Genomic DNA, 26,814 nt, shown 5'->3' with positions numbered 1-26,814 from the left:
TTAATCYGGGAGGGGGAGATGCTTGTGCCCTGCAGGGAGTCAGGTCCATTTGATGCTTTTATTACTTCTTGAGGCTGCTATTAATCTTATTGTATCACTTTACATAATTCTCTTGTTCTTTTGAAGCACTGGAACAGGCTAATGCTGTACAGAGGTCTCAGGCAGTAGCTGTTTGGGGTTCTTTTCTACCCTTAACACTCTCTAGAGACCCTTGAAGAATGCACTTGGCAGCATAAAATCCTTCAYCCTACTGTCTAATTGGGACAGGGAGTATTTCATCTACCCGCAGTCAGGCAGATGTGAGCTGGGACTGAAGTCACCAGAAGCAGCCAGGTCCCTTTCATGTCCAAAGCGCTGTCCTCCCGGGCCCCCGACTCCCACGAGGCCCCTCTGAGTGCTCCTGCCCCCTGCTTCCACTGAAGAGCACATTGCCCACTTGGAGACAAGGACTTTTCTGGGTTAATCCCAAAAACCGCATTGCAGCCTCCCCAAGCCGGTCACCGAGCGAGTGAATGATGTGGAAGGACAACCATGGCCACCTCAGGGCTCCATCCCGGGGTGAAGTGCTTCCAACATCAACCTGAGACAACTCACCAACACATACAGGCTTGCCTGTCCCCAGAGAGCTGCTCCCTACACCTGCACACACCCAGGTTATCTCTGTGGCTCCTGAGCCAAGCTGCTGAGGGGTGCCWAACATCCAGGGGAAGGGTAAATGAACCAGAGAGAGCACCAGAGCAGCCAGGAGTTGTYATGCCATTAGTGACACATCCAGCCCCTCTCCCCAGCAGTTTGTGTATGCCCACACCTTGGTGCAAATTCCTCCCTGCCCAACCTGTGTGACATCTCCAGCTCCTTCTGGCCATGACCCCAAAGTCCTCCTGAGTCCAGAGGAGCAGGGAAGGGGACCAGGAGCCCGCAGAATACAGATGAAGTGAATAAAATGAGCTCTCAGCATAAAATGAGCTCTCTGCTCCAGAACTCAGAAGGCCAAAGGTACAGACGTATTTCCTGGAGCTGGGAGCACAGCTCTTGGAGCAATCCCTGCTGTGATGCACAACTCAGGGACAGCCAGGAGCCCGGGTGAGCTATTAAAATACAATTTATTGGTACAAATCAGACATAGTGAAACAAACTCCGTTTAGAAAGAGCTGTCATGTTCTGCACAGATGGATTCAAAATGAACTGTCCCGTGACCGGAGCAATTGGCAATGGTGACAGACAGACTGGTGGACAGGTGCAGGGTGCACAAGGCAGGGGAGAGACTGTTCTGGAGCTGGAGTCCTGCCCTTGAGGGCTCCTGACTGCCAGCTAAAAGTTCTCAAAGAGAAACAGGACACATTTGGAGATGTTTGTCCTGTGCAGGCAGGGCCCCCAGCACAGGGGTTCATCCAGGCATTGAGGACTTGGGAAAAACAGAGATCCAAGTGAGGGCAGAGGCAGGAGGGAAGAGACTGTCACCTGTGCTGGGGTCACTCCAATGGCTGGAAACTGTTTTTCATTTACATGATGTTGCCTTGGGCTAGAGATCTGCCCAGCAGRGCCTCACCTTGTGCATCTCTCAGGTACTTAAGCTCCAGCTCTTCTAGCCATCCAATCTGTGTGTGCACAGGCTGTTCCTGGAGCAAAGGCCGTTCCTCTCCTGGACCCTGGCTACTTCCAGCCCTGCAAGTGTTGGGTCAGGTTTGAAAAGAAGCACTCATGAACGCTGGGTTTTGCCCAGAGAAAACAGACACCAATTGCTGCTCTAGACATGCAACACATCCCCCTGGGTCTCAGGGACAGAGCAATGGTCAGTGTCCCAGCGTGTGAGGCCAGGCTTGGCTGAACCAGGCTTGGCCTGCAATCATTTCCAAGCCTACTGGGACAGAGATACAGGCATGCAGCTCAGTACATTCACACAGCCAGACAAGACAGAGAAATGACAACGTTTACAGAGATGAATGGTCCCCAAGGGGACATGGGAATGGGTAAACTCAAGGCAGATTTGCTTAAATCTGGTCATATGGACCTCAAACAGCACCTGCTGCCAACACAGCTCTGYAGGATGAGATGGGAGAAATTCCCCCTGCCACCACCCCCCAATCCCTATAATTTTCAGTCCCTTGCTCCTTAAATCCTTCCCAMATGTTCTGCTGAGCCATTCTCCCAGCAGCCCCAGGAAGTCTTGAGTGGTCCRTAATGGAGGTGTGTGCTGTGGGTGGACCTGGCAGCTGAAATAATGCAGGAGATTCCAAGGATAGAGCCATCCAGGCTATTTCAGGTCGTTGTTGATAATCACACTGTCATGCATGTCACAGTAAGTCGTCATCTTCTTCCTCTTGCCAAAGGTGGAGAAGCTGTTCTTGTTCTCCCGGCCTGGGAAGAGGGGCCCATCCTTGCTGGAAAGCAGAGTCGGGGTGCCGGGGATGTAAACGTTGTGCTGATAATCCAGGGCTGGGTACAAGGGGCTGTACTGGGGTGTCCAGACACTGTTGGGGCCTGCTGAAGCCTTCTGAAACTCTGGAGGAAAGACGAGTGTAAGATTGACCCAGGTCACATGCCAGTCCTGTGCCACCAACCTGCATTCCGGTGCCTGGACACCCCTTCCACCCACAAAACTTCACCAGTGCTCGGAACAGGGATGTGATGCCCCCATTGCACCCCCAACAAGTGACCAGAGGGTGTGGACTTCCCAATCCCAGTGTCCCAATACTGACCAGAGACAGGGGTCACCAGTGTGCACAGCCTCTCGTGCTCCTTCTGGAAAACTCTACGGATTTCCCCCACATCTTCCAGGCTCTGGGAGCTAAAGAGAAGAGACAGGTTCAAAGCTGTGTWGAAGACAACCTCCCCATTATCCATAAGATCCTTCCACCTGCTTCCTCTATTCCCCCAGTGCTGTATTTGGTACCTTTTCAGGGCAGGTCGCTGTGTGCTTGGAGGAAGCCAGTCTGTGTTGGGCTGCTTGGCCTGGAAAACACAGGGAAGGGCAAGGTTGGTTATTGGTACCTTCTGTCACTCAGCCCTGGGAGCCTTTGTCAAACCCAGCCCTGCCAGCACAAGGCTTCAGCAGCCAGGGATGCAGGAACACATTGCCACCTTCCCCATGCCTTTTGTGGAGAAGCAAGCAGCACATTCCTGTTTTGGGGGAAACTGAGACATAATTGAAAGAATCTGTTCCCTTCTGGACCTTCCTCACCCTCCTGAGATACTGGGGTGCTTTGGGGCTTGTCCTCTGCCTCTGTGAGTTTTAAGCAGTCCTTCTGGGGAGAGACAGGCAGTTCTTCTATTCCTGTTAATTTACAAAAGCCTTTATTGCGTGTGCGATGTTTACTTTAGCCCAGGTCTGAAGTACCAAATGGTGAGAGATGCACAAATTGGCTGCATGCTTGATGTCCCAGGAGGGTTGCAAAGACTACAGAAAAATCTAATTAAGTATTAGGGAAGAGAGTGCAGAGGTGCAAGGAGACATGTGTAGAGACTGTCTTGGCAGAGAGTCTTGGGCTCTCCTCGGAAGGGCTGGTTTATTAAAAGTCAGACGTAAGTGGATTAGACGCCTCATCACTCTCCATCCTTGTAATCGTGTTTTGGAGAGTCTTTCATCGGGAAAATTAGACATTCCTCATTTCAATACCTAACAAATGCTGACATTAAAATCCTGCCCCGAAGCCCCCACTCCCTGCCTGCTGGCACAGCCTTGTGCAGAACAGCAGCCAGGCCCGGGACACTGCAGACCCCTGCCAGCACAGGGGAGGAGAGCAGCAGCGATGCTCACACTGTCCCAGTGCGAATTACTTACCCACGCAAAGGAGAAGCCACCCCCACTATCCCACCTCCCCTAGGGCACTGGAACATCTCTGTTGCCTCTAATGGGTACAAAAGACGGTGAGAAGGGATTTCCTCTCGCCTCAGCCRAGCCTGACGCTCCCCCGGTAATTAGACCCGTCGGGAAGCTCGGTGGAGATCCCGCTGCCTGACGGCTCCTAATTCCCGCACTGATCAAAGGCTCCGGTTATTCTCTGGGAGAAGCCGTGCCTGGTTTCCCTCGTGGCAGAAGCTGAGGGAGGGGGCTGGGGGGACCTGYGGAGCACTGGTAAGCACTGCTGGGCATTACGTTACCTCTTTGGAGACCTGGAGAGGCTGGTCCGGCCGGGACCGCTTSCCGGGATCCTTCTCGTTGTTCCGGGGCGGGCTGCAGGGTTTCAGGAACATGAAGTCACTCTGAGCAGACTCAGGACCCAGGCAGACCTTGTAGCAGTAGCCTGGGGGGCCGCCCGCAGGCACATCAAGGCAGGTGGCAGCTGTGGTCCCTGCAGGGGGCTGTGCCGTCAGGTTGGAAGTCTTCAGGCCATCAGAGGAGGGTCTGGAGCCAGGGCAGCAGTGACAGCGAGGTGGCGAGCAGCTGTCCCCTTGGCGGGAACGCCGCTCTCCACGGCAGCGAATGGCTGTGAGGATGAGGATGGCGAGAAGGAAGGTGAAGGAGATGGAGCCCAGCGAGACAAGGAGATAGAGGGTGAGTGGGGAAGATGAGGAGACCTCTGGAGGGAGGCTGAACTCGCTGAAGTCAGAGAGAGTCTGGGGCATGGTCTCCACCACCGAAAGCAGGAGGGACACGGTGGCAGAGAGGGCTGGCTGCCCACCATCCCGCACCTGCACCACCAGCTGCTGCCGGCTTGCATCCTGCTCCAGGAAGGATCGGAGGGTGCGCAGCTCACCCGTGTCAGGCGCCACGCTGAAGAGGGTGAAGTCAGTAGCCTGGAGGAGCTGGTAGGAGAGGCGAGAGTTCAGCCCCGCATCCGCATCCACGGCCGACACCGTGCCCACGAGGTAGCCAGGCCGGGCTGATCGCGGCACCAGCTCGGTGGCAACAGAGCCGTTGCGCGGCATGGGGGAAACGATGACCGGAGCATTGTCATTCTGGTCCARCACAAAGATGTGGACGGTGACATTGGCACTGAGTGGGGGAAACCCCGCATCCTGTGCTTGCACCTGGATCTGGAAGCTGCGGATCTGCTCATAGTCGAGGGAGCGCAGGGCGTACATGTGCCCGCTGTCGGAGTTGATAGACACGTAGGTGCCCACAGGCATGCCATGGATGTGCCCCTCAGCAATGGAGTAGGACAGGTAGGCATTCTGTTGGCAGTCGGGGTCCARTGCACTGACAGAGCAGATGGAGGCACCCGGTGCGTTGTTCTCCATCACGTACACACTGTAGGAGGGCTGGAGGAAGCGCGGAGCGTTGTCGTTCACATCAGACACCGGCACGGTGAGGGTGCTGCGGGTCAGCAGGGCAGGTGAGCCCATGTCTCTTGCTGTGATGCTTACGTTGTACTCAGGCACAGCCTCCCTGTCCAGCGCTTGCGTGGTGACCAGTGTGTAATAGTTCCGAAAGGAGGAGCGGAGCTCGAATGGTACATTGGGGCCAACCTCACAGCTCACACGCCCGTTGTCCCCAGAGTCCCGGTCCAGCACACTGATGACAGCGATGACAGTGCCTGGGGGGGCATCCTCCAGCACGGGTGTGGACACAGAGGTGAGGGTCACCTCTGGCGCATTGTCATTGACATCGAGGAGGTGCACGAGCACCCGGCAGTGCACAGCCACGGCCGAGGGTCCGCGGTCYTTGGCTTGCACGTAGAGCTCGTGGAGGCTGGCCCGCTCATAGTCCAGGCGGCCCTTCAGCAGCACCTGCCCACTGCGGGGCTCTACGTGGAAGAGCTCCCGGACACGTGGTGGTGCGTGCCCACTGAAGGAGTACTCAATCTCCCCGTTGGGGCCCTCATCCAGATCAGTGGCATTGAGCTGGATGACCAGAGTGCCAGCAGGAGCATCCTCGGGAAGGCTCACACCATACGAGGGCTGGTCAAAGGCAGGCACATTGTCGTTGGCGTCCAGCACCGTGACGAGGATGTGCGCTGTGCCTGAGCGTTCAGGGACACCGCCATCGAGAGCGGTGAGCAGCACCCGGTGCACACGCTGCTGCTCGCGGTCAAGGGCACGCTCCAGCACCAGCTCTGCAAACTTGCTGGCATCACTGCGTGTCTGCACCTCAAGTGAAAAGAAACTGTTGGGGCTGAGGCGATAGGTGTGCACGGAGTTGGTACCCACGTCGGGATCCTGGGCACTCTCCAGTGGGAAGCGGGCACCAAGCACGGCAGACTCGGCCACCTCCAGCACATACTCTTGCCAAGGGAAGGTGGGTGCRTGGTCGTTGATGTCCAGCACCTCCACCTCGACGCGGTAGAGCTCCAGTGGGCTCTCGACGAGGAGCTGCAGGTGCAGCAGGCAGGTYCCCCCGGCCTCGCACACCTCCTCGCGGTCAATCCGCTCGTTCACAAAGAGGATCCCGTTCTCCAGGTTCACCTCCAGGTGCTGCCTGGCCCCGGCTCGTGACACGATGCGGAACCTCCGTGCTGACAGCGTGGACACATCCAGTCCCAGGTCCTCACCCAGGTTGGCCACGAAGGCCCCGTGTTCCAGCTCCTCGGGCACGGCRTAGCGCAGCTGCCCCCGCGCCGGACGCGCCGGGGGCCCGGCCAACAGGAGGAAGAGGAGGGAGCGGAGGAAGAGCTGCCCCCGCCCGGAGCCTGCCCCGGCCCCCATGGCCCCGCAGCAATCCCGGGGACGAGGAGTCGCGCCTCCRCCGCTGCCTCCTGCCTCACCTTCGCTTGCCTCTTGCACTTTCAAAGAGTTTTGGGCTCCCGGGGGCAGCGGAGGAGGGCCTTGCCCAGAGCTGGGGGGCCGAATCGCGGCCACCGACAGTCGCTTAACCCTTTTTTTGCTGGCCCCCGCAAGGGGCTGCAATCCGGGTCCCGGAGCCACAGCAGAATCTGTTTACCGGAGCCGGACGCACCTGGGGAAGGGACCACCTTCGGGGAGATCCCGTTAACAGCGGTGGAAGCTCCTGCGAGACCGATCGCTGCCCGGGGCACCGGTATTACCCCGCAGATGCTGCGTTCGTCCCCGCGATAGATTAAGAGGAGCCCAGATCGCGGCTGCTGCCAAATCCCCCGGCCGCGTCCCCCGCCGTGCCRGTCCTAACCTTTACCAGATGGTTAAGCCCCTCCAGACTTGATTACATTTCCCTGCACACCGTTTTCCTTGTAATGCGGAGTTTTTAATTACCGGAGCAGGGGGATTACAGCCCTGGATAAAGCTGAGCCCATCAGCGCGGAGGCACAGAGACCCCCCCTCCCTTCTTTCCCTGCTTGCTTCCACCCCCGACACCCCGCTTGTCCACAGCCCCGCGTCCCTAATCCCTCTCCCACATCGGGCACCCCAGTGTCAGCCCCCTCGGGCTCTCGGGGCACGATCCCGCCCAGATACCCCASGATCTGCCTCCCCACACCCCTGCASCGGTGCCCCCACCGCGGGCACAAACTTTCCGCCCCCCGCGGGAGGCGGGAGCAGAGCGAACCGCGGGTCCCCCTCCGGCCCCCGAAGCGCGACAGACGGTGCCCCCTGCGCCCCCCCTTCCCCTCCCCGCCCCGGTACCGCTCACGGTCCCTCCGCTGGCCGATCCGTTCTCCCCGCAGACCCGTCTCCAGCCGCCGCCGCGCCCGGGCAGCTCCGTGCGTCGCCTCCCACCGTCGCCGTCCCCGGAGGCGCCCGGTAACGGGACGGGGCGGCCGCTGCCCCCGCCCCGCGGCTACTCAGGGTGCGGATAATCCCCTAACGATCTAGTTAAAGGCTCGAAGGGGCTCGGAGCGGCTTTAGCCGGGCACTGATATTGCACCGCCTTTGTCTCTGCTTACCGGTCCCCGTTGGGAAGGGAACCGCCGGCCCCAACCGCTCCCCCCACCTTGCTCCCTACGGGGACCCGAGTGGGAAGCAGGATCCAGGGGCGACCAGGAGACCGGAGGAGGCAGAAAACGGCGGAGCTGGAGGGGTTTGTCGGTCTGGGAAAAGGATTTTGTCCCTGGGAGTGCAGCGAGACCCACGCGGGACGTGCCGCGCTCGTGGGGTCGCCGGTCGKGGACGAGGGGTGGCAGGGGCGGGCAGGTGGAAGGAGCGGAGCGCCTGGGGCACGCGTGGGCTCTGGCCGCTCACGGGTGGAATCGGGACGGCTCCCGGTAAGTGAAGCCCAGCCCGCATCGGCAGCGCCGGTCACTGCCAGCCTGTCCCCCGCGCCATCTCCCACACCAAGACCACCCCTGCGGCGTCGTTGTCACCCCCGCCCCGATCTGTTTCTTTCTAATCCCCCCTCCCCAATCCTCGATTTGCGCTCCCTCTCCTCTTTCCATCACCGCCCAGCCCTCCCGGGGCTGAGACCCCGGAGGTGGAATGGAGTGGGTAGCGCTCCTCCGGGAGCCCCACGAGTGCTGCTCAGGCCAGAGGGGGATTGAGGGTGGGGGTGAGACAGGACACAGAAATTTTTGGGGGTCTTACTTCATTCCCTCCAGTCCTTCCCCCGTCTCTGACCGAATGTTTTCTGCAAAATCATTGGAGCGGCTCTGCTCCTATTGTTTGATTTAGATTAAAATATTCACCACCACCTCCCGCTCCCCCCAGGTGCTCCGGCAGGATGCGAGCCCCCCCCGGCTCCCTGCCCGGTCCTTCCCGCCCTTCTTCAGCTCTCCTTGGTAATGCATCCCCCACTCTGCACATCTTCATCGCTGCTTCCTTGCGGGGGGAACTGTGTCATGTCCCTCCTTGCTTCCCTCCCCTAAGGGACATCCCAGGATCGTCCCATCCTGTTCCTTTCCTTCATCTCCCCAGACCTTGGAGTCTCTTGCTGCTCCACTCCCAGACCCCACGATGCCAGGGGACCAAGGTCAAAAGGAATGGGGGGTTTTGAGAGGGAGCACAGACTTGTTCCAAAGATCCCTTTCCTGAAGGAAACGGCACAGGCTGGGGGTGCTGCAGAGGGATGAGGAATCCAAAGAAGAGCCTTTTTTGGGGATACAGCAGAGGAGGGTGAGCAGGATGGGGGAGATGGAATGGGGACAGTGCACTACGAACACCCTGCTTCATATCYTGTAGATTTTAAAGCCCCTCTTGTGGTGCAGGGGAGTGTTCAGCTGCCAGCCCTGTTCTCTCGGGGTGGGGAATCAGGATGCGGCTAGRAGCTTGTTTTTGGAAAATGCTGGAAGCAAGAAGGGGGTATGTCTCTCTGAGATATCTTGGCACAGGCGGGCGGGTGGCCAGTTGCCGCAGGTCAGTGCTGATGTGCCTTGGCAAGGCMAGACAGAGAGATCAGGGTGGGATGTAGCAGGAGATGCCGCAGGTTGAGTTGCCTTGGAAAAGTCATGCAGAGAGCAAAGGAYTGGGGAGGGGGGATCGTCACTCAGTTGCCTACAGGCACTAAACCTTGCCCAGCCACCACTGTCACTCCATTTTCCTGCCTGCTGCATTCTGGGGCAGCAGAAGGGGCTGCAAGAAACGCTGTCCCTGCCAGACCACACAGCCCTTCCCCCCAGTCCCCAGGGCGCCCGTCTGCCCAGCCGTGCATGTGGCTTCACTGCTCCCTCCTCGCTCCAAGCAGGAGCASTTATAGTTCGTGGTGCCCAAGAGGGCGACTGCAGAGGAAGGGGGGAGTCTCCTGGTGGGAATGAGAGCAGCCCTGCCCTGCGGCTGGGAAGTCACTCTGGGATTGCTTCTGTAGGGTCAGGTGCTGGGGCTTTGGTCTGTGAAGCCACAATACTCTCTGCAGCAGGATGCCCTAACCAGYGCTCTGTCCGCTCCAAAGCTTTGGTTCCCTGCCTTCCCTTGGGAGGAAAACTCATGCCCTGAAGGAGATGGTTGGCTGTCTTGGCATATTTATCTGGGCTGGTGGGCAMTCAGCCTGACCCTTGTGTGCTGAGATGCAAGATATGACATACGCCCATCTCACTGCAGAAGTGCACAGGGACAGCATGAGAAAGCAGGGGCATGAGCTAGAGAAAGGGAATTCTTACTAAGGAAAAGATTTTCACCATGGSGGTGGTAAAACACGGTCACAGGGACCAGACTGGGGCAGGGATTGCCATCCTGGAGAACCTCCCGAGCTGCCCAATCTAGTAGGTATGCACCAGAGTCCTCCAGATGTCCCAACAGAAGAAAACCCTCGTGAACCTGGAAAGTTCCAGTCACTGAGCAGAGGTGAGTAGGTCACCAAGGCAAGGGAAATTGCTGCCYACAGAGCCCAGGCTTCCAGAGCACAGGTCCAAGGTTTTTCAGGAGCCACTTCTCTTCACAGGCACCATGCCCAGGGGTGAATGGAGCAATGAAGGACGCCAGGACTCTATTCCCWTGAARGTCCTCATCCTTGGGCTTTGYCCTGCAAGGTGCTGGAGTTGCTTASCACCCTTCTGTTCCTCTGCAGTGATGCAGGATGAACTTTTGCACCGTGCAGGATGTGCTCATGAAGTTCCAGATGGTTTGTAGGTGAGAAGAGGGGACTGACTCAAGGCTCACTACTGGTAGAAGGCATTCAACTCTCTTGGCCAGTCACACACAGGCACAAMTCCCCCAGTCCCTTCACCTGGGATAGATGGGAGCTCCGAGCAAACCATCTGTAGCTGTCACCTCCTTTTGAGCATTTCCACGACATGGGGCCCAGTCCTGCTCAGCCAYTGGGGGAGGCAGTTCTGACTCCCTGTAGGACACAGACTTCAGTGACAGCTCAGGACGCCAGGTCTTCCCTCCTGCCCTGGAGGCAGGGAACTTCTTGCAAACCCAAGCTGCCAAGCTGCTCTCATGGCTGGTGTCTTGCTCCATCTGAAGTAAGAGACCTGGGAGCCAAATCAGAAGAAGGGATGTGTCCCCATTATCCTGATAGCTGGGACTATTCATTTTGCTGTGGTCATCCTCTTAGAGGGTCTCCCTAAAACATCCTGAGGGAATGTCTCCTTTCTGCTGGGAAGAACCAAGGAATGGGGATCAGTGACCAGGAAAGAAAGGTGGGCAAGAGTGTGGGAAGAGCAGAAGGTTTGTGAGAGAGGAGGTGACTCCTCTGTCAGGCACCAGTGTGACTGATCTTAGAATATTATGCMCAACACCTGTGCCTGAAGTTCCAAAAGGTTAAAAAACTGATGTAAGGATTGGAATAATACCTTACAGGGAGAAGTGTAAGTGAAACTGCCTGAACTCTGTGCAGAATGAAATCAAAGGAGAAATGATTGTAAGACCAGGGAGGTGTTACCAGGAGGAAATGCTTTGGACAGTTGGAGGAATGCAGAGCCATGCCTYGAGCCTGACAGTTTCATGTATTGGGCAGAGAGGGGATCAAGCTGTCAGGACTTTTGATGRTGTCTATGTATTTTGGTCTCTGCAGATCCATGTGGAACAAAAGATTTCAAAGACCCAGTGTATCATGATAAAATGGGAAGACTGGCCTGTAAAGAGGGATTCTGATTGATCTCACCTCCTCCAACAGAGAAACCACTACAGCTCTCCCACCCATATCGGTGACCTTAAGAAATTGTACCTGCTCTTTTCTATGAGAAGGTCCTAGAGCTACAAGGGAGTGAGTACCTTGTCAGCTCTCCAAGGAAAGGGTTGCAATCCTAACATATCCAAAACATAACCCTTAGAGCTTCCCTTACCAGGACTCCATGATCCCATGCTTAGATCCTGAAACTTTTCCTCTCTTCTTCTATGATAATGTGCTAAATAGCAGCTGGAAAAGTTGGAGCTGGGACCCCAGTGAGGAGGCCRAGGGGCAGAAGTTGGAATGGATGTTTCCTCTCCCACAGACATCTTGCATCAACACCCAAACAACAGCTGCCTGCCTCCAGTTCATGTTGTAGTCCCACATCCCTGGGATAGGTCAGTCATYTCACAAGTGAAAGGCAGGAAAAGGYATATTCTCCTTTGTCCCCATTTCTAAAATACTAATTCTTCCAGACCTGGACAGATACGGGGATACTTCTAGCTTCCTTGCCYCTCCTTTCACTTAATTTCTCTGTCTCCATTCTCAGGATAGGGACCACCTTTACCTTCCCATTCTTCCCCGACCCGTGCCACCAACCATCTCCCTGAGACACGCCCCACCATCCCCACCTTTTCCTGGGAGCTTTGCAGATCCTCCAGGTCTCCCTTTTCTCCCCCACCAGCCCTACTTCTTTCCTCCCTGTCTGAGAGATCAGTCATCGAGGGTGTCAACGCACACGCACCCGACTCCCCCGGGAGGATGGGGAGCTGGAAGCTGGGGGTGGTGTTCTGCTGCGAGAAGGCAAAGCTGCCATCAGCAGYCGCTTTGATCTGGAGACAATTACAGACGAGTGTAGGACCCTGCTCCACTCAGCCAATAAATAATGGAATTTGTGTGTTGACACAGACAGATTTCCCCCAAACTGTCAGAGAAGGGGAGACAGAGTGAGTGAACAGGAGCCCGAGAGGCTGGAGGGAAGGGGAGAGAAGCAGGAAGGAGAAGGAATGAAGCGGGCCTGTGGGAAAACAGGGAGGAGGGAAAAAAAAAAGAAGTTTGTGAAGGCAACACTGATGGGGGAGCTAGGCAGGGAGGAGAAGGAGCCTAAGGAACACATATTTGTAGAGGGGAAGGAAAATCAAGACAGGAACTGTGGGTGGAAAGAGGGGGGGCGAATGCTGCATACGCAGCTGGAAGCAGAGGGAAAAAATCTGAAGGTGGAAAAGAAAGAGAAGGAGGAACAAAGGCATGGCAGTGTCCCCGGGGCTCCCCGGCTGCCTGGCAGATCACACGCTCTCCGAGCAGGGACCATATTCCCGCAGCCCTCCGCAGAGCGGCCCTGACCCCCCTGAGGCGCTCAGCACTGCGGAGCTGGCGATGGGGAGGCACGCATGAGTTGGTGAAATGGTGCCACTGGTGTGCAGCCAACAGCAGAAATTTGYTCTGAGATCACAAGTCCCTGAAAAACCTCCTGCGGATGCCCTGTCCCCATGCTCCCCCTGCTCCTCCCCATCTCCCTCTCCCTGCTCCCTCTGCAGCCTGGAGCTGTTTGTTCTCTGGCTGGTGATGGTTTTGTACTTCACTTACGACAAAGCAAAACCTCCCTTGTGCTCAGGAGCCCCACACCGAGCCCAGCAGAAACCATCCATCCAGCAACCCTCCAACCTGATTGTGGCAACAAACCTGACAGGGATGGGGGAGGCACTGCAGTTATATCCTTCCTCCCAGTTTGGAACGCTCAAGAACCATATTTGTTCCCTCTTGGCCCCATCTGTGTCCTGAGCTGGCTCAGTCCCAGAAATTTAGTGTGTGGAGTACAGTCTAACTTACAAGCACCATTTCACTGTGGGTGCCCCTGGCTACAAGCTGGATCCTTTTTGCAAAAGCAGGCATCCAAGTTTCCCATCCAAGCTCCAGATGGGAAGCAAATACCTCCCAGACCAGGGATTGTCCCCTCTACAAATCTTCACCTCACCCTATCCCTGCCTCCCACCCCTTCCTAAACCACTGACCAGAGAAGCTGTGGCTGTTCCATTCCTGGAAGTGCTCAAGGCCAGGTTGGATGGGGTTGGAGCAACCTGGGATAGTGGAAGGTGTCCCTGCCCATGGCAGGGGTTTGRAACTGGKTGATMTTCAAGGTCCCWTCCAACCCAAAGWGTTTYARGATTCTATGATTCCTATTCTCYTTTGCAGCAACCCCAKCTCTAATCAGGGGCTGGACCTTTGCCCTTGCACAGATCAGATTYTCCCCTGGGGACACATTATTTCCCCCACCATGTGGAAAGCAGGACAGGACACAGATTGGGCCAAGTGGTGACTGATCCAGGTGGCTCCCAGTACACAAGTGTCCATAGGGCTRGGAGGGAGTACTGGCTCTGGAGCTGTGTGGGATGGTGCCACAGCAGGTTGACTGATGGAGCGTGGGAGRCCCAGGAGCCTCGACACAGCAGGGYTGGTGGCACAGACTCCTGGCACCACTGTACCAGGTCAAAGCRAGGCAGGAGGGAGGGTTTCCAGGGATATTGCTGGTGAATGTTTAGTTTTAATGCTGGCAAATGGCAGGAACGCCTGCCTAACTGGGGCAGCAGTAGCTTGTGGCCTGAGCAGTGGGAGGACTGGAGCTCCTGCCAAGCGCTTAAATCTTTCAGGGTGTAAATCGCTGAAAAGCCAGATCTTTCTCCTAATAAAGTCACAGGGAAGGATTTGATTCAGATAGCCTAGGCAGAGTAACACACAGGGCCAGGTTGGGACCCCTTCTCCAGAATCACTTCAGGTCCCTGGTCCCAGTCATTTTACTGGGATGGTGAGAATGCTGCTGCTGCTGCTCTAGTCCCAAGCAGGATGTGTAGAGAGTGAGAGGAAGATGGATCAGCAGGACAGGACAGGGTTGAAGAAGGGCCCAGCAGCCTCCCAGGCTGCCCAGAAAGGAAAAGAAAGAAGAGCAGCTGRGTATTCGTGCGCAGCCCCTCCATGAGGTTTCAGCCTTTCATTCCTGGATGAGACCAGGGAAGATGTCTGGATKAGAGGAAGTGAAGGTGGCAAGACAGATTTGTGTTTTTTCTGGGGTCTGCTGTTTTTTCTGAAAGTATGCCTGAATACTTCTCCAAACACTGCCATCAGTATTTAGTGGGATGGAGATAAAGGACGCCAGCTCAAGCTGAGCAGTCCCCAGCCGTCCCCCAGGTCCTCCAARCCACAGGTCACGAGGAACTTGCACCTCTGCCTAGGCACTGGGAACAAACACCAAGCTGGCTCCAGGCACCTCAAAACACTTYCACATTGAGAGCAGGCAGGACAACCCAGCCTGGATGAGCAAACAATGCAAAATGYCTCTCCTTACTCCACCAGATTCCAGTTTGAACTTGTGGAAGAACTGTATTACTTTCTGGCAAGCGCAAAGTGAGAACCAAAAGGGACAGAGCACCCGGCCCTTTTCACTGCTGAGAAAAAGAACTGCAGAGCTGGGTCTTCTTTCTCTCCTAGTAAACCCTCAAGTCCTGACCCATATGGGCACACCCAGCACCTTAAATCCATCATGGAGATGGCGAGTGCTAACAAAGAATCATGGAGAGCCACTGCTCCAGCACTGCGGGCCGAGAACCAAGGGTTAACACCCTGCTAAGCAGTGATGGGAGCAAAGGGTTAACATAGYTGGTACAGGGAATGTTATCTGTCTTTTCTCTAAATATTATTTCCTCCCATGAAACCAGCTTTTCATCCTTGGCTAGAGGCAGCTCCCGCTGCTGGGAATCCAGCAGGAGCTTGTATCTGCTGCCGCACACACCACTGCTCCCAGCAAGCTGCCGAGACAAAGAGCTGCACTCCCCCGGCGTGAGCAGCCCCAGCACAGGGAGCTGGGGCTGGGGCTTTGGCCCCCAGGGTGCAGGTGGCCTCGGGATGGGCTTGGGGATAACAGGCTTTACACCAAAGAGGAATCTTGTTAACGAAAGCACTGCGCTGTGGAGGGATTTCCTCCCTGTCTTGCAGAGACCGGGAGCAGCAGGCAGCGACAGGCAGGGCCCAGAGGCAGGAGGCTTTGCAAACCTCACCACCACCCCAGAAAGGTTTTTGCAGGGCTGTCCATTTCACACCTCGCCCCTTGGGTGTGCCAGGATAGACAAGAACCTCAGGATACACCATGGGGAAACCAAGAAAGCAGTCACTGGCTCCAAGGTCACAAGCTGGAAAAGATGGGGGGTGTAGGGCAGCCTCTGCCCCCTCCTCAGCAGCACCAACTGAATGGCTGCATCGAGGGTCTGGGTGTCTGCAAAGCTGGTGGCTGGGATAAAATGGCTGCTGCTAAATCTTCTCTGAAACATCCTAAACTTTTAATGTGTATGAAACCACGGCAGCATCCCTTTCGCACCCCGGAGGGCACAAAGGCGCGAGCGTCTCCGCTCTCCCATTCAGCTGGAGCCACGTGCTGCAGCCTGAACAGYGCTAGGAACGTGGCTGGAATGAAAGTTGCCCTCCCAGCCCGTGTGCTCAGAGAGCTGAAGTCAAAGGATTGCCAAGTTAAAAGGGTCAAACCTCCAAGGACAGCTGTATCTGACTGGCTATATATCATTTCAATAGCATCTTCAACGGGGATTATAATCTGAATTGAAGCGGAAAGACCTGAGGCAATGAAGCTGTCAGCAGGCTAAGATTAAGGAATTAAAACAGCAGCACAACATTACAGGATTTGTTCTAGATGTATTAGAAAGAGCAGGCTAAACACTGCAGCCTTCCCCAGGCTGGAAATTTCATAYGAGCACGGAGAAGGGCAAGCGCAAGGATTTCATCAATATACATAAAAAGAGAGAGGCGAGCGAGACAGAGCTACAAAAACCCAGCCATGCAAAATATAAATCCTAACTGGAGACGGAAATGAGTCACACAAGGTTTGACTGAGGTAAATAAAAGCAGAAATGAAGTGGATTTAGGGGAAGGCAGAGGTGAAAAGACACTGACAGCCAGTAGACAGGAAAAAAAATGGCCCTTAATATACTAAGGCTGGTAAAATCTGGAACGTAGCCCAGTCTGTCTTGGATTGCCTGATAGAAATGAAGGTCCCCTAGCCCTGAACTCCCTTCCCCTTCCATATTTTCACACCCATCTCCAGAATTACTTAAAAAAGCCAAGAATGATGGCAATGGCTTGCCTAGGGCAGCTGGGAGCTGAGCCAAGGGTGGAGGGCACATGCTTTTGCCTCTGCCATCATTGGGGTCTTCAGAAAGCCACCCCAGCTCTGCACTGCTGGGAGACACCAGCAGCTCTTCTCAGTGGGAAACAGAAGCTCTCAAAATAAAGAAGGCATTGAACCCCCACCAAAAGGCCAGTGAAAATGATTCATTTATTTCTGCCAAATTGCACACACCTTTCTTTCATTTGCTCTATCCTAGACCAGTAAGGAGGAATTTCTCCCCTACCTTAAAGATACTGAAATTATGGGATAAAACACAAAGAAAAGGAGGGAAGTCTCCCTTGCAGATAAAACACACAGGAAAGTTTCAGCAACCCAGACTCCATGCAGCCACCAGCTCTGCTCAGCACAAGCCATAAARATGCACCTCTCACACTGCATGCTGCAGCACATTTCCTTCCATTATAATCCTAAAAGCAACTGGATCCCTCCCAGCATCTCAAACACAGCCTGGATGACAAGTTGGGCCTGGTTAACAGCTGGATTAATCCCGAACCAGGCCACCTGTGCAGAATGGCTGCACTTTATTGACAAAAAAAGGTACCCAACAGAGCACTTCCCTGCACACATACGGCCACAGAGCAGCTGAGCAGCCAGATCTAGGACACAGAAGGAGAAGGGAAGCAAATGAGATGCAGAGCTTGATCTGCAGCACAGGTAGAGCATGGAATCACTTTTCAACTCCTCCAGCCAACTTCTACTGGGAGATTTACATACAAGTCCTCAATCAAGTCTTTGAAGAGTTATCCAGAGTTCCCTGGGTAAAAACAAGCTGTTTAGAGAAAGAGGAGAGTCCAGAGCTGCTCAGTGGCTCTTTTTGGTTGAGCCAAAACCAGAGAAACCCATCACAGCTGCCATTTCATCATCCTCTTCAAAGGTCAAATCTTCCTCTGCCCGCCTCTTCTTCTCTCTCTGCTTCTCCTTCTTGTAGGCTTTGGCCTTCTCCTCCTGCAGCAAGGGACACAAGAGCAAAACAATTTGCATCTCCTGAACTGAAGGAGTTTTGAGACACGAGGTACTGCACAGTTAACAAAAATCCTGCCCACAGCAGCCAAGTTGTGCCTGAGGAAATAAACAGCAGAAATCCTGGCCTACAGTCTTCAAGGAGGAAGTTTCCCACTGAATCCACACCAACCACATCTCCCAGGCCAAGAGCAGAGCCACACACAAATAGACAAAAAGAAATATTAAGAAACTCTCTCTTCTGAGCAAGCATCACAAATTTTGCCTGGAATCAAGCTGAGGCAAGAAGGAGCTGGTTTGMAAGCAGGAGGCCGTTGCCTTGTCCGACACTTCATGCCAGTGACTGTGATGTGTGTTGGCTCTCAGCCTGGCAGAGTGACAGCTGCTCACTGGAACAGAAGCCGAAGCTCTGAGCAGCTTTGAGGGGGGTTTTGGCATCAAAGAGTTTGCACTGCTCTAATCAAAGTGTTTTGCTCTGTGAGGATCACGAGCCCTGGAACAGAGCCAGGCTTGTACCGGGTGACACCRAAGCATGGCTTCAGCTCCCAACTTAGCAACTGCTCCCACCATCCTCATCACCATCTGCTGTGCCACAGCTCCTGAAGTCAGCTATGCCCTGGAGAAAGCTACACCAGGAGTTGTTGCTGATTTCCTGTTGCTATCCATTGACTGGCAGCAGCTTTTCAACCCACAGTACTCCCTCATATCCCCTCGAGAGATGGGACTCAGCAGCACCACAGCCTGCCCRAGAGCAGAGCATGGGGCTGCTCTGTGAGCACCCCAAAGAGCTCCCCTGTGGTAATGCAAAGCTCAGGGCTTGGGCAGGGAGACTCAAACAGGCAGTGATTTGTAACCTTGAGTTACAAATGTGGCTGCTGATAGAGGAGAAGCACCAACAGAAGCTTCTCAGATGTCAGAACTTCATTGAATCCTCAAATAAACTTTATTTTCATGTTTACTGACACCTAAGCCCCAGTTTGAGAGGAATCTGCTCTCTTTTATTGCCTCCTCACCTATCTCACACCACAGCACACTGCTCACAAAGCCCTTCTACACTTGGGGAGGCCACACAGAAGCAAGTGCCATGTGGGGGGGTGGAATTCCAGCAATCCTAAGAACTGTGGRAGACAATGGATAAAGATGGAGATGTGCCACCAGACCACACAAATTACAACACAACTAGTGGGAGACAAAAAATGGGCTTTTGCTGCTCTCAGTGGCAATCTGAACCATCATAAGTTATCCTCACACAGAGGGGAAACAGGTTTCCAGGGACAGCAACAAAACTTTTAAAAAGCAAAGAAACAAACCCCACTCATAGGAGCAGAYAAAGAAGCCCATGTTACCACAAACAAGGCTTCTGAGGAACAAGATTAGGCACAACATTAGAAACCAGGGTTGATTTCCTCCCAAAACATGTTTCTGGGAGATTTGCTTCTTCAGTTGTTACCCAGCCTCACCTCCTCACGGAGTTCCTTCATCCTCTCCTCAAAGTCATAGTCCTTCTGCTTCTCCTCCATCTTCTTCTTGTTCACCTCAAAGCGTTTCTTCACCTGGTCCAGCGTGGAACGCTCCACCCGCATGGACATGCCCAGATTCCTCTGGTCTGGAAAACAGGAGGGGAATCAGCARTGTTCAGCAACACTTCAGTATTTTGAACCAAGTCTCCATCCCTGATCCCAATTTAAACAGCACAGCACCATCTTCCTGTCTGTCACCCATCCCCTCAAAACAACTTCCAAGGCCAGATCAAGGATTTCCTAGGTCGGGGAGGTGGGCTTTTAGGGGGATACCATAACCCATACAAGCAGTGGCCACAACAATCCAAACACTACTTGTAACAAGAAAACAGACTATTCTTTCAAGGTTCCTTATTTGGATGCTCCCTGTCATGTTTATGCTCTGATGCTTCGGGAAATTTAATCTTGGACCAGTGGAATAAAAAAGTGTTGGAGTGTTGAAAAAGGAGCCAGAATAAAACTGACAGGCTGGCATTTCTCAGCTGTGGGCGATGCTAAACAAGACGTGAGTGGCACTCAAGAGATCCTGATTACACAGGACATTCCAAGCTAAAGCAGAGAATATAAAGCCAGGCCTCTGATTCAGTGGCTCTTTAGAGCAGATTGACAGTTTTTCACTTATGGGTAAGCCTCTGCTGAAGGGGCCACCTCTAGAAATGTCTCCAACTCACATTCCTGAGTGGATCCAAACAGCCTGTTCACTCCAGCAGCTGCGCACAAGTTTGTCCCAAGGATGCAGCAACACTTGGAAGCTTAAACTACACATCAAGAATTAGTAAAAGGGCTGCCAAGAACAAGCAGGTTTGAGCCAGATTTATGGACTGGTTTAAAAGTTCCCAGACATACTCATACTAAGGTACTGTGCAATCAGCCACKTTCCAACTCCAGTTGCAACCCTGCATCTCATGCCCACCCACACAGCCATGCCAGGATTTTAAATTCCAGATTCTCTCATATGAACTTCTTGCTAATCTCCCAACATGTCAAACAAGGCATTTCAGCACCTTCCTTCCCTTCACATAAAAGCACAGGTTTTTAAAACACTGTGTTTTCTTTCCTGAAAAACAGAAAACCAGTCCTTAGGCTTCTTCCGAACTTCCTGTTCTCAAACAGCCCCACGTGCAGGTCTAGAGCACACACATCCCTGCCTTTTTGTAAAGGGGTCATTTTCTGACTTCCACAAGGAGCCAAAAACACCTTCAGGAGGAGAAACAACATTCCTCATTCTCTGAACTTGTCAAAGAGAAGTAATGCCCCCAGTMAGATCAATGAGGATATAACCCTCTTTTTTCAGATTAAACACATTAAGGGAATAGACAGATAAAATGGGAGTTCTTTCCTCTTGTCMTTATCTTGACTTAACTGCATCATCACAGAAGTGGAGACCAGAAGTCAAGTGAGGTACAAGACAACACCACCACCACACTGCTGGACACAGCTCCAGGGTCAAACCACCCCACTCCTGCCTTCACTCATCCTCTGCCTGCACCCTCAAAAGGCCTGATCCGAACTCTGGAGCTCAGGCATCAGCCAGTTCTGAGCTTTATATWCAACTTCTAAAAAGAGATGTTTCTGATCCAAAAATGGGCTAGTCACTTATCTAAGTACTCCTTTACAGTTTCAGTGCTGTAAAAAGCCTCTCTCCAGATTTAAAGGGGTGTTGGACTAGATGACTTAAACTATATTAGGATTTGCTGACCCTGGGTTTCTCACAGCACTGACACTATGGATGGAGAAAGTATGTCCACCAATCAGAGTACACCAATCCCTGTTTTTACTGGGCTTATTCAATGAAAGTGGTCCAGCACCCTGGAAGGTGCCAGGAGATAAGAGCAGTACCTCCACAGYTCTCATGAGCAAACAGTTTCTACATCCTGATCTCCAAAGCTCCCTTATCCATAGGTAAGTGTTCAGCCCTCAGACATGGGTGATGCACAAAAGGAACAGTCCCTCCAACTCAACCAACCCTCCAATAAGGCAAAGAAATGGTCCTTACGTTTTTTGCCATTGATGTGATCCAAGAAGTTAATGGAATCTTTCACCACACAGTCACATACATTACAGTAATACCTGTCAGGAGAGACAGAAAAAAATGAACCACCCAAAACATGAAACAAAGCTCATCCCCTGGATCAGCTACTTGAGACAACCTGCATGTCACTTGGGATACAGGACACTTCTCCAAGACAAAAGGGCCCCAGTGAAGTGCAAGGGCACACCCCAGATGGACAGAGCTGCCCTGGAGGTAGCGACCCTTATGCTGACAGCCCTCTGACATGACAGAAGCAAATTCTGAGCTGCTCTGCAATATATTAGCCACAGCATCTTCCCCTTCCAGTCATACCCTGCTGGGTGGGAAGGACTTTGTGACACAGCCTGCCCTCCCCCAAGGTAGGGCTGGCTACCAGCCCAAGTTTCCATTCCACGGCCTCTCACCTGGCTGCAAGGTAAGTGTTACCACCTCTATCACCTCACAGAGCAAGTTCCTGATGAGCACAGCAGTGCTTTCTGCCCATCTTAAGAGCTGTTGCAAAAGTCCAGCCAGGGGCTGAACTTCCATCCCTGGATGCTGCTCAGGGCTGCACATCTCCCTGGCGCTACTGCCCATGGGGACACCAACAGGTTCACTCCTGAGCTGGCACAAACTCAACACATTCTTTTAATTCTCTTGATAGCTTAAGGTGAGCTCAGAACCCTTCCAGACTTTGCTGGAACATGCTTCACAGAAACAGTGATCAAACACCATTCCTAAGAACAGCTGTCTCCATGTTTGTCCCACTCCCAGTGCACAGACATCCAAACCAGCAGCAGTTCTGGCCTCAGTGCAAGCAGGCTAAAGAAACTCCTGGAGGCAGTAGAGATCTGCCTCTGTTGGTCCTACAGGTGGACAACACTGGTATCAAGGAATAATGTCCAAAGGGGCTCAACCTGCTGAGTCTCTTCCCTGTGTTACCCCAGCAGACCCAGTTTAGATGTAGAAAAGTGCAGCCCCGCCATCCCAGGTTCCAAACACAGAAGGACACCAGCTCCTGGTGCCCTGTGCGAGGCCCCTGCTGTGTCACAGCTTCCCAGAATGACTCTGARACTTCAACAAGACCACAACCTACCCTCCCATCTCTGACTGAGGGGTAGTTTTGGTGATGACAATCGTTTTCCCCAGCTTGGATTCCAGGTCCACTTTGTAGTCCCGGTGCCGCAGAAGTTCCCTTTTGACGGGCTGAGCCGGTTTGCCTAAAAAAAAACCAAAAAGTCAAGCTTGACATGTTGGATTTCATGTTCCTCTTGGTGAAGAGGCACCTGCTGGGAACCTGGGACTACCAGATCCATGCAGAAAATGCACCTTTGTTTATAAATCAGTAAAGGATAGAATTTTCTCCTCACTGCTTCCTGGTTCCTATTAGAGCCARGTAGATCTCTGAGGTATCTTCAGCTCTGATTTGAGTCAAATTCTAAGATTTCCTTGTTTTCAGGGGCTGACTGTTCCCCTCCTTCCCTAAAGAAGAGCCAGTCCCTGGAGAGGTTCTCACTAACTTGTTTTTTTTGAAAAATATACTTAGTGTCAAACACAGGATAAAAGATTAGAGCAAGCCAGCTCTTTTGGGATTTGACTGCTCACTGCTCTCTCCGTCCCAGACTCCAAGAGTTTGGGASACTCTGCCAATCCAGCACAGCACACAACGCACCATCTTTCTTTTCTCTCTCCTCCGTGAGCCGTTTCTCTGCGAGTTTCTCATATTCATCCTTGTCCCACTTCCGGCGGAAGTCCAGGTTCTTGGTCTGGGAGGGAAACAAAGTTCATTTCCATTTATTATACAGTCTGATCACCTCTGAGGAGAAGAAAGAGGAGGAATCACTTGGCCTATAAGGCCAGTGCAGTAAATTAAGAGAATTACATTATATCCCCATGTCCCCTGTTTTCTGTCTAGGAATTAYGGATGTGACTTAAGATAATCACTCTCAGCATGCCTCTAGCTACTACTAGAATAATTTCAGAGCACTAAAAGAAGAAATGAGTTGGTCTTAATAGCTCCTGAGATGATCATCCAGGCTTTCACCTTGAAAACCAGACTCAAATGGGATTGAACTGCTGGATCTAAGACCTGGGAAGCACCCCCTGACAAACACAGCAGTAGGACTACACCTCCTCCTTCCAGAAGTCAAAAGAACCCAAGSTGCCATGTCAGACAAGGAAGCTGAAAACACAGCCTGAGCTATAGTCTGATTACACTGCAGGAGCAGGGAAGGCTGTGCCTGTCTGCTCTCAGCAATATGTCTACGTGTTACAGGCATCAAAGTGCTGAGTTTGCCATGAAATCACAGGCACCAATGTGGAATTTCCAAGTGAGCACATGTACAAGCAAACCAGAACAAGGTCTGAAGGAGTGTCTGTCAAGGCAGGGCTTGGAGGTATCAGGGAAGCATCTGTACAAAATGCACAGGAAGCTGTCCTGTGGCTGCAGCTTCACACARGGAAGGACAGAAACATCTCCAAGGCACACAGCCCCTTTGGGAGSTCCACAGAACTATCTGGCAGGGACAGGATACTTTAACAGAATCCTGGAATGGTTTGGGCTGGAAYGGACCTTAAAGCTCATCTTGTTYCACAYCCCCTGCCTTGGGCAGGGATGCTTTCCACTAGACCAGGTTGCTSCAAGTCCCATCCAAACTGGCCTTGGACACTTCCMGGGATGGGACAGCCACARCTTCTCYGGGCAACCCATGTTAGGRCCTCACCATCTGCACRGGGAAGAACTTCCWTCCAGTATTCCATCTAACCYTGTACTCTGGCAGCAGGAAGCCTYGTRCTGACAGTCCATGCCCTTTKTTCCAAGTCCTTCTCGCTCCCTTTGAGCCCCTTTAGACAAYGTAAGGGGCTCCAAGGCCTCCCTTAAGAGAGACTGGTGTTCAGTYTTCCCCAGTCTGACCACCCCAGCTCTCCCAGCCTGTCTCCAGAGCAGAGGGGCTGCAGCCCTTGGAGCATATCCATGRCATCCTCTGGGYTCACTCCAACAGGTCCTKGCCTTTCCTGTGCTGGGGCCCCAGAGCTGGACACAGCATGTGCATGAAGAAAGGCCAAATTCAAGTGAAGCAGGCATTGAAAAATACAAAGGCTACATTTTAGGGTGGCTTTTCACCCAGACCCAATGTTGAGGGCAGAAGTGATTGGACAAGAATTTCTGTTCCACTCATACCCACTCTGATCAAACTAGCTCAAGCTCTTCCCAGCACTTGCCCCATCTGCAGCTCAGGCTCCTGCACCTGGGATCAGTCACAGTTTCACTCAGCCACTTCCTGAATTTCCTGAGCAGATAACTCCCCTTTGGATAGAGCTGCATTTTCCTCAGCATGGCAGGCAGAGCCTCTCAGTTTCACATTAAAGAAAGGACAAGATGTATTTAAAAACACCTCCGGGAGAGAAGGACCCCCCCACACACACACCCCACCGCCTTCTCCGTTCAGCCAAATCAAGAATCCAATCACAATCCAGAGGACACAAATCCCATTTGGAGCTACAGCAGCAGCACAGCCATTTAAAGTTCTCTCCTCTGGCAATCCTTCAAATGGAACGAACAACTACTGATAGGGATGAAAATGCCTTGGGGAGGCGTAGAAAAATTCTCATTTATTCCCAGAGCTTCTTAAGCACTTTAAGGATGTCGTAACAGGTTTTATTAACCACCCTGAGCAAAAGAAAAGAAAATATCACTGAGTGTAAATTAACGTTTGGGGGTATTTTCCAGACTCTCCTGCATGCCAGGCATTATCACAAATCGTAGCTGGTGGGAGCCTGCAGAGGGGGAGGTTTATTAGCTGCTTCTCTCTCCTGTTGTAATAAAAGGAAAAGAGTCTTTTGCAGCTCTTTTACCAATCTGCCTCATCCAGGCATAGGGAGAGAAATTAAATTGAACTGCGTTCAATTTAATCTTGGTTAGACAAGATCTTGGTTAGACAATATTTGAAGGGATGTTTCTGAATTGCTCTGGTGGGGGTAAGGGGGACACAAGCTCCAGAATCTTTATCTCAGAGGTGTTTTAGGAGACAAAGAATATTTTCCAAATAAATAACAATTAAAAACCAGAAGTGCCCACAGCCTCCTGTTCCCTCTGGAGGTGGAGATCAATGATCTACCCAAGTGTCAGCACCAAAGGCTATTAAATGATACAGGAGTCTCAAGCCGGGCTCAATTCAAGAGGAATTCTCAGCTGGCAGCTGAGAATAAACCACAGGCTCCACCTCCCTCACAGGCAGATATCCTGCTCCTGACCTCCCCCAGCAYTGCTCATTTCAGGGAATAAACCCCGGCATGGTTTGGATTGGAAGGAACCTTGAAGACCAGCTAGTCCCACCCCACTGCCAAGGGCAGGGACACTTTCACTAGACCAGGTTGCTCCAAGCCCCATTCAACTTGGCTTTGAACAYTCCCAGGGATGRAGCAGCCACAGCTTCTCTGGGCAGTGCCAGTGCCTCACTTCCACTTCTCAGCAAGTGGCTTCAAGGAAGGAAAGATGGGCCAAAACCCCACAAAAACACAGTCCCTGTGCTGCTGACAGCTTTGGGATGTAACTGTCACTGGAGGTGTTCAAACCAGCCTGGCTCTCTAGTCAGGCTACACCCGCAGTATCCACCTCACCCACCCCATTTAACATTCACAGAATCATTCGGGTTGGAAAAAACCTTCAAGATCATCAAGTACAAGATGTGACCAATCCCCACCCTGTCACTCAGCCCACAGCACTGAGTGACACATCCAGTCATTCTCTGAAAACCTCTAGGGATGGTGACTCCACCACCTCCCTGGACAGGCCCTTCCAATGTTAGACAATCCATTCTGGGAAAAAATTCCTCCTGCTGTCCAACGCARACTTCCTCTAATGCAACTTTTGAGGCTGTTTCCTTTCATTCTTTCGCAGAGCCAGACCCCCACCTGACTGTACCCTCCTGCCATGGAGTTGCAGAGAGAGGTTTCTCCATGAGGATGATGTGAGAGCCAGCTGGGAAAAAGACAGCACTTTCCCTGGGGAGGGAAGGAAAACAGGAAAGAAGGAAAACAGGTCCACCTGCATGAGCCATCGCCCAGCCCCTGGAGATGGCTAGGGGTCCCTCCCAGGGGGCTGGAGGTGGGTGGGCATCTCCACATCTCCACCCCGGGGGCTGAGGMAGCACAATGTTCTCACGCTCCCTGCGTGGGACAGGCAGAGGTMCAGCCCTAGCACGGGAGGATMACAGAACCACGGSGATTGGAAAAGACCTCTGAGATCATCGATGTCCAACCTATGACCCAMCATCACCRTGTCAACTAGACCAGAGCATTGGCTATCACGTTCTGTCGTGTCTYAAACACCTCCAGGGACGGTGACTCCACCGCCTCGCTGGTGGGCGGAATCGCGGTGGGGCCACTCCAATTTCAGCTCTGTAGGCATCGGAGCTTCTCAGGACTACCCAAACGTCCCATCACCCACACACAGAGGTGTAAAGAGCAGGGATGAACGCCTCCCACCCCACATACACCTGCCCACCGCGGTATCCCCGGCCCCGCCTCGTCCCTCATCCCGCGGCCTGGCAGCGGGCCCCGAGCGCGGCGCGGCGCGGCCCTGCCCCCGGCCCTGCCGAGCCCGGGAGAAGCAGCGGGGGCGGCCGAGCCACCGGCAGCCCACACCCCGAAGGCAGTGCCGGTCCCGAGGGCAGCCCCGGCGGCAGCACCTACCCCGCTGCCCGAAGCCATGGCGAGCTGAGGGCACAGCACCGGCAACTGTCGCGCGGCGCCGTAAAGCGCGGCTCCGCGCCCGGTCACGTGCCCCGCCGCCGTCACGTGC

General features: G+C 53.4%; 2 protein-coding genes across 2 annotated transcripts; both read right to left on the bottom strand.

Annotated features, from left to right (window-relative positions):
• Window positions 1-1,115: 1,115 nt before the first annotated feature.
• LOC130580297 (protocadherin-10-like) lies at window positions 1,116-6,585 on the bottom strand. Its single transcript, XM_057377703.1, has 4 exons — window positions 4,102-6,585; window positions 2,894-2,952; window positions 2,700-2,788; window positions 1,116-2,502 (listed from the first exon to the last, which is right to left on the bottom strand). The coding sequence occupies exons 1-4, from the start codon at window positions 6,583-6,585 to the stop codon at window positions 2,255-2,257; spliced, it is 2,880 nt and encodes a 959-aa protein (XP_057233686.1). The 3' UTR covers window positions 1,116-2,254.
• Window positions 6,586-16,648: 10,063 nt separating this feature from the next.
• ZMAT2 (zinc finger matrin-type 2) lies at window positions 16,649-26,788 on the bottom strand. Its single transcript, XM_057377705.1, has 6 exons — window positions 26,706-26,788; window positions 22,684-22,777; window positions 22,108-22,231; window positions 20,997-21,070; window positions 18,941-19,086; window positions 16,649-17,465 (listed from the first exon to the last, which is right to left on the bottom strand). Exons 1-6 carry the CDS (start codon window positions 26,721-26,723, stop codon window positions 17,322-17,324), a joined length of 600 nt encoding a protein of 199 aa, XP_057233688.1. The 5' UTR covers window positions 26,724-26,788; the 3' UTR covers window positions 16,649-17,321.
• Window positions 26,789-26,814: the final 26 nt, after the last annotated feature.

Source organism: Malurus melanocephalus, unplaced genomic scaffold, assembly GCF_030028575.1.
Source record: "Malurus melanocephalus ecotype Western Australia unplaced genomic scaffold, MMel_1.1 scaffold_321, whole genome shotgun sequence".
Lineage (NCBI taxonomy): Eukaryota > Metazoa > Chordata > Aves > Passeriformes > Maluridae > Malurus > Malurus melanocephalus.
The sequence above is the reverse complement of the archived record's forward strand: the minus strand, read 5'-3'. Positions and strand labels throughout refer to the sequence as shown.

Coding starts and splice junctions, on each gene's coding strand:
- ZMAT2 (XM_057377705.1), bottom strand. Junction 22,232..22,683: donor GGAGAGAGAAAAGAAAGATG/GTGCGTTGTGTG, acceptor GTTTTTTTTTAG/GCAAACCGGCTCAGCCCGTC. Junction 19,087..20,996: donor TCACATCAATGGCAAAAAAC/GTAAGGACCATT, acceptor CCTGTTTTCCAG/ACCAGAGGAATCTGGGCATG.